We start from the raw sequence: 12,320 nt of genomic DNA on the forward strand, positions 1-12,320 counted from the left end.
GGGGTAAAGTGATGGATGAATTTCCCTCCTGTGGGCTGCAAGCCAGGCTGTGAATGCTGCAGGAAATAAACACCTCTGCCTGCCCTGGCTGGGTGGGAGGAGGCACAGCCAGACTGAGACTTCAGCTGTGGATTTTACAAGGATTGTAAACAGATGTGACCACCCAACCTGCAGAAGGAACAGGCAGGAGAAAATTGGCAGCAGATTTACCCCTGTGAGAAAGATTCAACCTTGAGAACCCTTTTCTGATTGCATGTGCAATGGTCCTGAACAGCTGGAACAGCCCACAGACCAATCCCAGCTGCAAGTTCCACTTGGAGGAGAAATCCTGTATCACTGTGTCATTTTAATGTAAACACTAAAATTCATACTATACAACAGCACAGCCAACCAAACTTTGAGGAGAAGTCATTTTAAGGAACAGTGTATTTCTGACACCTAAAAAGAGGTGGCAATGCCTGCTGCCTTTAACCATTTTCAGAGAAAATGCAAATCATGTGGGCCAGCGAGAGCATGAGAAAGGGAAATGAAGTGCCAGGTGAATCTATGGTTACACTTTTTAAGTTCTGACCTAATTCCAACTTTGTGGAAGGAAGCCTGTGCTGATCCAGGAGGAGCAGAGCCCTTGGGACAGACTGCAGGCTCTGCCCCTACAAAGGCTTCCCTTACAGACTTTAAGACACTTTTCCTCACTGCACGAGTCATTGATTTGCCCTTGAAACTCCCTGTGATGAAATGAAGGACCCAAAAGCATTTAATTGTTGAACACATAAAAGGAAGTATATTTAAAATAAAAAAAATTGGTCAGACTGTAGAGTCAATTACCATTTTTAAAGGAATTTACAGGGCTGTTGTAGATGAGTTTTTTGGAATAGTCAGTTTATCGCAATGTCTAAACTGGTTTCTTCATTGCACAGTATTTTCTTTTAAAATGTGTGCATCTTTAAACAATTACATACATATTAAAAATCAGCATTTCTTTGCTTCAACTTAATTAAAACGTTAATACTCTCAGACAACACAGATCTGAAATGGTGAAACCAGTAATTGCCCCCTCCCACCTTACAACAAATTAAATTGAGACAAAATTACAAACACATTTCACTACATGATTATTATTAATAAAAATCAGTTTTTCTTTTTCTTTTTTTTTTTTTTTTATAAAGTTGCCCAAAATGCAAGGGATGTGCATAGGTTTACAACTTAGTCAGAATAATATTTTGCTTTATTCCCTTGGGTACGTGTTCCCATGAACGGAATGTACTTTGCTGTAGATTACAGGTTTTATCAACACAGATACACCAACGGCATGAACGCTTGCGACTGTCCACATGCATTAAGAGTCAAGACCCAATTTCAAATTTCTAAAACTTTTACAGAGTTCTTCAAAGAGACAGTATCACATTATCTGGATGTTACACAAAAGTACTTAAAAATACTATCCTAGGAGAGAAAAAAAAAAAAGCGCGAAAAAAAAGGCCTTTAAAATTTATGAATTTTTTTCGTAACCACTAGACTAATTACCTCAAATAAATAAAGGAAAGCAAAGTATTCCAATCCATAAAATCAGACTCTAAAAAGAATGTAGTGTTCCACCCCCAAGTTAAGGTAACAGAATCATATTATTATTACTATTAAAATAGATTATAGAAAGCAGCATCTATTTTGTGCAGTTTTTAGGGGCCCTTGAAATAAAAAGCTATGATTTCCAAAAATATAACATTCCAAAGGACTGAATAATACATACATTTAAAGATACATTTTATTAAAGTTTAGGAGAAATGATTTAAAAAAAGATACTGTCTCTTTAAATTAGTGTTTCATCATTTTTTCCCCCTCCTCCTATCTATTCGGACATGACAATAATTATATTTTAGGTCACACTACATCTAGGTAGTCTCTAGGGGCCAAGACCTGTTGACACAAGGTCAATAACGAAGAGGTTTTCCATGTATGAGGTGGTTCCCAGTAATGACAGATTTTTTTTTTTCTCCTCCTCAATTCTCTCATTCCCGGTCTAGTAGACCCAGGAGACCGGGACCCACTGGGAGGCTGTACACACGAGCTCGATGGCTTCCTCCAGGTGCCTGATGGTTTCATCAATCTCATTGTTGATAATTGTTAGGTCAAAGTAGTGTGCATATGTTCTCTGTAAGATTTCGGATTCCTTCTGCAGGCGCTGAAGGGATTCATCCTGTTCGGCGGCCGGGAGAGAAAACGGGAGAAAACAAAAGTTGGATTCTTTTGTCTCTTCCACAACAGCTTCTCAACTGAGGAGGAAATGGGCAAAAAAGGCCTCGGGGAATCGAGGTACTTTAGCTCTCCCAGCTACAGCTATGGGAATCACATGGGAGAAAGGGCACAGTTCCCCTCTGGAAGCTGACACTCAAACAGGACTTGGTTATTGACATTCTTGGGGACAAAACACAGCTCTAGAGTTAAAAAAGCAAGGTAGAGGATGGAAGCTTGGAAAAGCAGCAATGGAGACCACATGTGAATAAATCAGACACAGTGCAAAAGAAAGAGTTATTTGGCCTATGTCCCAGTGAGAACATGAGAAACAGGAGGAGGGGGAGAGGCTGTCAGGTATCAGCTGTTCCCAGTTTTGGTCATGTTTTCTGTTCACACCCATCTTTGGGGTCTGCTTCCTTTAATGTTGGTTTACTGGAAAGGAAGTTCTCACTCCACATCCCTCTGTGGTTTCTATCTCAGAGCAGGGCATTTCCAGCCTTTCTCATGGGAGATCCTGGAGATGAACCAGGCAGCCTGGTCCCAGGGCTCTGCAGCAATTATAGGTGTGAATTCTCTTCCTGCAAATTTCCTTATTAATTAAAAAACCCCAACAAACTCATTTGCTGTTTTCAGGAACCTTGAAATAGCCACAGGAAAGCAATCAAGTCTTTCCTGTCCCACGGGTTTGGGGTGGATATGGTGCAAATTGACTCCTGCTGCTCTGCAGTATCCATAGGCTCATTCTGATCAATTAGCTGGGATACACTTTTCTAAACAGAGTTTTAGGCTTCAGAAAATACAGCCATAGTGCCCACAACTTTTTTACTAGAAATTATTCTGGAAACAGATTTTTATCCGGCTTTTAAGATGACCTCCACCTTTACTTTTTTTCTGTTTCAGCTTCCCAAGTATTTGTAATTATAATGACAAGTAGCTGTGGAACAACAGCTTTCAGGTCCCCTCAAGGAAACAACCTGCTCTGAGACAGTTCTCCTGCACAAGTGGCTGGTTTCGTTGCTGCAGGGAAGGAGAAGTTCTCTGCCAAAGTTACAGTTCTGCTTCTCTCCTGAAGCTGCAGCCTCAAATGGGGAGGGGGCTGTGTGGTGTGGTTGTCTTCACTTGAAAATTATTACAAATTTTATTCCACATCAGGCTCCTCACATGCATTTCTGTACAAGGGACGTTCCCTGTATGGGCCATTTTGCAGCACCAGCAACTCCTGGAACTTCTGTAGAAAATTCCAGTGTGTGCAAATTTAATCTGTGCTATTAACAAAAAGAACAATGTAGCTCAACACTAGTTTTAAATATTTCATATAGCCCAGTGTCTTTAAGCCAAAATCCTAGTTAGGTAAACTGCCAACTTCTCACGGATTCCAAAAGAGACATCAATTTCTATCAGCTGAGCATCAGCATCATTTCCTGCTTAAATTAACCTACAAAGGAAGGTCAGTAACTTGTCATGCAGAGTATTTTCAGTGCTTTAAAGGCATCCAGCTAAGATTAATTTTGTATTTGTAGTCTGTCTTGTCCAAATCATAGTGCACCTTGAAAAAGAGTTTTGATCTCATGATAAAGGGCTAACAGTACCTGAAAAACCCCCTGGAAGCCTTAGAACTGTTAAGTCCTTATCAGATTTTGAATTATTATTCAGATTTCCCATAAATGTTACTTTTACCTACAGCTATGGACTTTTCTCACTACAGCACCTATCTTACTGTGACTGACAATAAAAATCTGAATATCTTACAGCTATCTTATATTAAAAAAGCCAACTGCTAAAGTTTACCTTGCACATACAGATTCCACAAAACTAAGGGTTTCAAAAATTCATTAAATTTCACTATTTTTCTGACTTAGCTTATCCTAGATCCAACTTTACTGGGATCAAAGTGGTCTTTATTTTGGAATATCTAAATTTCCCAACTTGCTGGAAATGTAAATCATTACTTCTTTCATATACTTTAATGGGCAGTAATAAGGTTGGGACAGGCATTTCAACAAGTTTCAAATAGGTTCGAACTTTCCTAAGCTCAATAAAAGGAAAAAAGATCAAAGTTCTTGATTTTATTTCATTCTGGGACTAATTTTCATCTGTGTTTGTGACAGAGTATCTATTTGTACATGTACATTGGCTGTTTCCTCTGAGTCTGCAAGATTTAAATATCAAAATTCATCTTTGAAGCTAGCTGTAATCAAAGTATTTGCTGTAGTAAGTTCCTTTCAATTTCTCTAAAATGTCTTAATTAAATTTTGCATACTGAACATCCCAGATTATGTTCCAAGAAGGAAATTCTTCAGCAGTTGTGCTTTTCCACCACAGCTGGAAGGAGTGAAACATGGCTTTATCCATGAAATAACCTCATGCACATAAAGGCCACCACTGGCATCTTCACTCTCTGAGGGCTGGGCTTCTTTGGCCTGAAAGTACACAGGACAAATAGCTGCCACTTGTGGCAATCAAAGCTCAGCCCAACAAATCACTAATATTCCCTTTTAAGGCTGTGGATAATGTGTGAACACCATCAGGCATTTGCCAGTTTTGCTTCAACAGAAAGAAATTCAGTTTAGACAGCTGGTGAGCTCCACACTTCCTAAGAAAAATTCCTTTTATTCTTTGTCTGTAGGAAAGAAGGAAGCACAGCTAAAAGTCTGAAGAATTTGGCTCAATAAGGTTTGCATCAAACAAATGGAACCTGTGATCTCTTTGCTGCTGTCTGGGCAAAGGAGGCAGGAACAGCTGGAGGAAAGAGGAACTACCCCAAGGTTCTCTGATCCACTCTCTCCTCTCTGTTTTAGCACAACAACCGTGATTTCAGCTGATTTCAGCTTCCTCTGTGATTAGACAGGTGGGTGCACTCTGGGAGATTCCCTGTATGATTACATTGCTCTTGTGCTTTGCAGCACTGCTCATGGTACATTGCTGTATTCAATGCAAAGGGTATTAATTTTATCTATAATATAAATAATATATCTAATAATTTATCTATTTTATATATAATATTTTGTCTCCTGACTCCTGCTGTGTGGGCCTCGATTACTGAGACATTTTGTGTGGTCTTTGACAGGCTAAAGTGTCTCAAGGGAGACACTGATAGGATCAGGCCTGTGCACTGATTTTACCACAAAGTTCAGATATACATCTCTAAGAGTAGAACACATCTGTGAGAGTTACTCCACAGCCTCTTTTTTCACTAGCAGGTAATAAGTGCAGATATCAAAAGTCATTATTACATTTAATTTTGACTCCAGTGGCAAAAGTAATGCTGAATGGGAACAAGCATATCTACATTCTAGAACTACTGCAATAACCAGGACTACCTTGTGAGCCCCTAGCTGGTACTTACAGGCAGTTTTCTGCACCATTTTGGCAGCTATGTACAATTAGTACGAATGCAGGAAAATGAAAAGAAAAGCAAAGATGAAATTTAAGAAAACATGGGGAGGGAAAAAAGGACAGTCATTTATAGAAGTGTTCTCAAAAAGCACAACTAAAATAAAACAAGGCAGGGCAAGAGGATCAACAGAAAGAGACACTTATTATGTGAATGAATTTTCTTCCAAAAAAGAAGCATGAATGGTAAATAGGAAACACATACTCCTCACCCTTGTTTGCTGCCCTGCAGGCTGCTACCACACAGACAAATCACAATTTGCTTATCTGCCCTGAAAACCTTGGAAAACAGGATCCTGTGTTTGGGTAAGGTCTGCTGCTATTACCATTGCCTGCCCCTCCCTTTCCTTAACTGATTAATTAATTAGCATGTTTTCTAAGCGTGGCATTGGCTCAGCAATTCATGTGCCTGGGTGACACCCTGCAGGCACAGAGACTTGTTACAGGAGCTTAAAATAAATATAGGTTTTACAGCATGAACATAAGTATTTAGAACATAATACTTCCACCAATTCTTTGGCATGAAGTATTTCCCCACCAATACTATAAAAGGCACATTTCTGTTCTCTTCCCAGTTTATGAGGGATAATGTCTTCTCCCTCACATGAACTGTCCCAAGTATCTCTGTATTACATCCTACAACTGGAAGATTAAAATTTTAGTACCAGTGGCAGATGACTCAGGCCAAGGAAAGACTCTCTGGGAGCTGAGACAAGTATGGAGGAAACAAGCCCAGGCAATTACATAATTTTACAGGGTACCTGATGCAATACTGTTTGTTCACACAAAGGAAAATTCAGTGTAGATGACACAATTCTAGTATTTTATCAAGATTGTACCAATCCACAGCATGACACCAGCAGTTACATGAAGTGTCATTTCAACTAAGTTGTATTATGCTTAGAGATCTTTGTTTTTACACTCTTGGGTTGTACCATTAGGGTATGGGTCCCTAAGACACAGTGATATGACATAACAATGCTGTGAAAGTGAACAGAGCCTTCTTCCCCCTCTATCCCTTTTTCACTGTTTGTTCCAGCACTAGTGCTTAAAAATTGACAAAATTCCAATTCAGAGCTAAAGTAGCCCACAAAAGCATCATAGTGAACTAGCAGAATGCCTCAGCTGTCAGTAAAATTCCAGCTTGAGGCCAAATTCTTGTTTCCACTTTTGATTTGAATAAACATTCAGGGTATTTTCATTTAAATATAAATAAAAATTCTTTTCCTGCAAGCCTCTGCAGTCATGTCATAGCTTCATGCTTATGACATTGTAATTACATTTCTGTAGAAACCTGCTGAAGTGACAGGGCTTCTGACATTGTGTTTTGATGATAAAGGAGAGATCTAGGATATTTTCAACAGTTTTATGGTCAAATCCAACAGATTAAATACTTTAATATTATGGTTTAAGGAAGACTGAGAAAATTAAGTGTTCGTGAAAATGGAGTTTGCCTTAGTGTCAGCTAAACCCAGAATTGCTTGGTATCCTTGAAATCAGCATCAATCTGCAGAGCAGATACCCTATAAAAACTAAGTAGGAAATGTATGATGTGCACCTCCATGAATACTTAGTATTATTCCACAAGCAATTTCCCCTTGGGTCAAAGCTTCCAATTCTTAGAGGACAGCTGTCAAAATGAATAAGCTTATTTCTGACACATACTTGTTATGCAGGGAAAATGCTAAAGCTAAAGGTGGGATCAGTGCTGGTATTGCAACTCACAATTGAGTAATTTGTGCCAATGATTTGTTAGTTGGAGCAGGGAATAAGTAAAAGAATATGTACTTTTAGAATACAGCACATGGATCCTTCCCCTTGAAGCCCACATTTTGAATTATCGGTTCATAAACAATAAATGTATGTCAATCAACTTAATAATAAAGCTCTTATTCAATTATTTTTCTGCCTCTTCATTTACAGACAAGAAAACAAAGAGTCTGCTCTGCACATTTGAATCTCATCCTTAATTCTGTCTCTGCCAGGACATCAGATTGCAACGTGCCATACCTCATTAATGCCTGGGGTAATTGTAGGTGCAGCAATAAAAACAACAAAAGGAGCAAACTCTGCAGTTCTCAGGACCTTCAATGCCTAGGGGAAAAAAAAATCAAATACTTTAGAGGAAGCCTCCCACAATCAATGTGAAGCAAGCTTAGTCACACAAACAAAAGACACAAATTCATGATCTACCAATGCTGGCTTTGTTTTTAACTGGAGTCAAGACCTTAGTAATACAGAGACCTAACTTTTTCTATCATTTTACACTTTTGCTGGTCAAAACATATATTCATCCTTAACTGAATTGAGTTTATGAGACAGTAAAAGCTTTAGCATTTTTAGAGTGCCTCTCCCCATGCAGTCTCAAAGAGCATGGAATTCTTTACATTAAAACTGACTAATGAAAGGCCATGTAAAACACATTCAGTCATGGCGTAAATAGGGAAAAGAGCCAACTGTATTCTAGAATATTGATTAGAATATAAATTTATTATAAAATTTTACTTAAGAAAAATGAGAATGTGATGAGCGAAGTTTGAAGTGCTTAGAAATTGAGCACAGCATTAAATGCAGTAAATACAGTAAATAAATAAATAAATACAGTAAATGCAGTAAATACAGCTCTAATCTCCTGAACTGAATCTGGGCAAATGAGAAGAGTTCTCATTAAAGAGCTGCCTTAATGAACTGAGTGACACAGAGCTGCCATATGTGAAACTGTCACAGATCCAGGCTTGACTGAAGTGCAGTGGGTTAAACATCTCAGCTGAACTCTAAGACATGGACAAGATAAAGTCAGACTACTAAAGGTCACTCTGGTTTTGCTCTTTCAATTTCCTGTCTCCTCCAAAGCTTTTTCCTTTTAAAGAAACCAACAAATCAAAACCCTCACAATCCACCCCTTCACTGAGCTATAAAGTTTTCATCTCTGCTGCTTGAAACCCACCAAAAGGAACCACCTCTGCCAACCTGCTCCAAACAAGAGACAAACCCCAGAAGAGAAAGGCAAGAAAGCCCATAAAATTAAGAATGCCCGAGGGGGAACAGGCAGGTGGTGCAAGACAACCAGGAACAAGTCCACAAACATTGGCTTCAGTGAGCTGAGATGATGAATGAGGAAGCTGGGGAGGAAAGTGGCTTGCTGGACATGAGCTGGAGGAAATGTGGCAAAGGCAGCTGTAACCAAATGTAAATATATTCTAACAAAGATTAAAATAACTTCTGAGAATTGTACAGCTCCTGAATAATGCATATTGAAAAAGTTTATCAAGAGAGTTTGCTGTTAACAGCTGCTCCATTTGAACTAGCTATAAATGCTGCTCTCCCTGAATGCTGTTAAATGTGGGATTTTATTTTAAGAACACCACCACACCATCATACTCTGAACTGTCTTAAATAATTTAGTCAGGTATCTCATTTCTGTTGTGAAATTCTTAGAAAAATTTGAACTTCCTGAATTCATTCACAAAGAAACAAGTCAGCAAATTTAAGTAGATAACACTGATCACAGTTTTGTCTTTCCTCCCATTTCCTTCCATCTGCTAGAATAATATAAACATCACAATTGTCTATATTCACGTTGTTTCACTTAACAAAATATATAAACAGATCCCTGTGAATTGAAAGTAATGACTACACAGATGTTTCAAAGGAAATGTAACAGAATTTTCCACAGATTTTCTACAATGAATAAATAAACTATTAGTGTTTCTTGAGAGCCTGATTCTTCTTTCTCCTCTGTGTTCTTCTAACCATATGATTACCAGAATTCCACAGATTGATATCCTGGTGGTCCAAGGACTTTTGTTTCACATCACTTTATGCAGCACTTACCTAGTGTGCAATCAATAAAAACATCTCAATGAAATAAGGCTGAAGGATTTGTGATGAGTCCCATTTTTATAGACTTCTAATTAGTTACCTGAGGTTCTACATCAAGTATTGCAATTAGTCCCTGCTCATGGATCTTTCGTATTGTTTCCAGTTTTGTCCCATACATTGCATCCTCATGGCTGCCATATTCCAAATATTCATTGTTTGATATATCCTGCATCATTTGGTCATGTGATACAAAGTAGTAATTTTTGCCATTTTCTTCATCTTTCTTTGGAGGTCTGGTTGTGTCTGAAAATACAAAACATTTTAGTATAGAAGCAATATTAAGGTTATGTATGATTTCTTTTTTCTGTTTGCATATCAATACTTATTCACTGAATGATGACCTATCAAATCACATATAGAGCAATGAAGCATGGGGCAGGCAGAATGACAGGCACTGGGAAAAGCAGGAGTTTGAGGGTTATGTGTTGGGAAAAACAGGAGTAGAGTCCCTAGGGTCTACTGAACTTAAGATACTCATATTTCTCTTAAATCCTCTTCTGTCCCAAAACCATTTCTGCATTTTCCTTTTTTTTCAATTTTAGTTTTTATAAGTGTGAAAAGGATAAGTCTAAAAAGCAGTTTAAAAACCTGATTACCCGTGGTCAAAAGAGGTGAAAGCTACTCAGGAATAACATACTTTTTGAATCTTGCTTTTACAGACTTATGTGGTAAGAGAAATATGGCCTTCTAATCTTTGGAATTAACTGCCACTGTGTGTGACCTGATCTTTTTGATTAGCTTTCAGTATGCAGTTAATTTCTTCATAAATCATTCTCCCAAACTCCTCACCCAATTTAAGGCCCATCTCAAAAGCTACCATGGTTTTGTAAAATGCAGAAAATGCATCTTTTTAGTCTTATAAAATCAGTGAAACAACTTCAGTGCTTCCACAGGGCATGAAACTGATGCAGGCAACCTAAGGCATGTTCATCAGAGTAAAGGTGAGTCAATTTTAAAAGCATTTGCAGATAAAATAACTAAATGAGTGTCACTTCTGAGCCATGTATGGCATTTCTGAGGTCAGCCTGAAATAGAGAGGACAGGTAGGGGCTCTTGTTTTGGTGTGCTTAGCTTGAGGAAAAAGGAAGCATCTCCAAGTGATCATGAAATGGGATCTTCAATTCCTGCAGGGTATTGACAGAGCCTGTCATGAAGGGAAAACACCTCTGTGCTCTTCATAACAACCCACTGGTAAGCAGTGAAATTAATTGTGTTTTCTTTTACTTAGTGCCATCTCTGGAAATTTGAAGTTATTTTAGTGCAATATCAGTCCTCAAGACCTGGCAGTGTGAAGTAATTAAAACACTAAAAGCTTCCTCTAAATCCAGCTCAGAATTTTTTTTCATGGGAATTATACACAGTTAAAAATGAGAAATCTTTTATCCTTCATTCTAAATTAACAAACATTTGGGGGCAGAGAGAAGTATGGTCTAACAAGAAGTTTTGTGAATAATAAAGAACATTTGATGCAAAAGTGATGCTACTTTCCACCCTGCCCTTTGAAAAAGCAGAAGAAACACACCCAGTCCTACACAGCTCCCACCTTTAAGGCAGGATTTGTGTCAGCTGAGCTGAATACAGGCAGTAGAGCAAGGGGGGTGTTGTCAGGAAGGACACAAACAATTCTGCAGCACTTTGAACCCTGCTACTTACGAGGAATGGGGTAAGCAAATCTGTCCGGATGTTTTGTGATGAGTGTGTTTTTTATGTGTCTTCTTCCGACACCGTGTGCACCTGATCCACAACACAAAAATAACCATTTAGAAATATTCCACCGGAAGGGCTTCAAGACTATGATGCTGTGTTCAGAAAAATAACTGAAAATTACCTAGTAGGACTAGTGTTTTCCTTTTGAATGCTGGCAGCTTTACTACTTCTTCATATGTGACGAGATCTAATTGGTCAAACACTAAAACACAAAAGAAAGCCCCAGAGGATAAGAAAAAAAGGCATATGAAGGGTGACAACTAATTCTGCTACAAATTGTAACTTTATCAAGTTTTAGATTTATAATACAAAGAAACATTATGGAAAATAAAACCATTCATTCCTTATGCAATTTTAACAAGAGTGTTCAAGTAAAAAATTGTTAAGACCAGTAACAAAGCTACTGAGATGCTCAGCAAAGTTTGCATGTCCTCTCATGCAGTGTTCAGCAGACCACAAAAATCAGCTCTAACAGCATGCCATTCACATTTGCATTCCTGAGAAATAGCAATACTAAAGAAAAAAATCTGTAGACAGTGACCGACATGAATACAATGAGAACATCTATTTACACTGAAGATAGGGATACTTTCATAATAATGTTTTAATAAGATCTATGAGAAATGCACAGTGTTAATACTTTGTGGTATTTATTCTTTCAAACCACACCATTTACTTGTAATTAGAGTTCTCTTTAAACACACGTGCTAATTAAACTGACATGCTTTTCAAACTTGTGACAGAATGAAGAAATTGAATGAAAAGTGATGGCATTACAGAAAAGAACCTCCACCATATTTAGGGAAAAATTGTAAAAGTATTATTTCAAATATCATTTCAACTGCAGTTGAAATTGGATGAATTCCATCATGCCTATCAATCTCTTGTCAATTGCCAGGGAATATAATGATTGACAAATCAAGTTTTGTTCATTAATAACAGCTTATTCCTCCTGTGCCCCAGTAACACATCATCTCTGGTAACTCCTGCTGAATTCTAATGAAAGAAGCAGCCAGGAGGCAGTTATTTGTATTTGTAAAGATTACAGCAACCAGCAATTGTGGAGCAGAATAATGAACAAGAGTTTTCAGTTCTGTATTTTTGCA

General features: G+C 38.1%; 1 protein-coding gene across 8 annotated transcripts in view; it reads right to left on the bottom strand.

Moving 5' to 3' along the window:
• Window positions 1-753: 753 nt before the first annotated feature.
• Window positions 754-12,320, bottom strand: part of CASK (calcium/calmodulin dependent serine protein kinase) — a 186,843-nt gene continuing 175,276 nt past the window's right edge. For 5 of the 8 annotated variants that reach the window (XM_014876769.2, XM_014876767.2, XM_088160390.1 and 2 more), the window contains 5 exons: window positions 11,336-11,416; window positions 11,161-11,241; window positions 9,548-9,750; window positions 7,636-7,719; window positions 754-2,194 (listed from right to left, as the gene is read on the bottom strand). In XM_014876769.2, coding sequence (XP_014732255.1) covers window positions 2,018-2,194; window positions 7,636-7,719; window positions 9,548-9,750; window positions 11,161-11,241; window positions 11,336-11,416 — 626 coding nt within the window. In that variant the 3' untranslated portion in view covers window positions 754-2,017. The remainder of the gene's footprint in view (window positions 2,195-7,635; window positions 7,720-9,547; window positions 9,751-11,160; window positions 11,242-11,335; window positions 11,417-12,320) is intronic. The other 3 variants (XM_088160393.1, XM_088160391.1, XM_088160389.1) reach the window with 1 other exon arrangement.

Source organism: Sturnus vulgaris, chromosome 2 (assembly GCF_052056855.1).
Source record: "Sturnus vulgaris isolate bStuVul1 chromosome 2, bStuVul1.hap1, whole genome shotgun sequence".
Lineage (NCBI taxonomy): Eukaryota > Metazoa > Chordata > Aves > Passeriformes > Sturnidae > Sturnus > Sturnus vulgaris.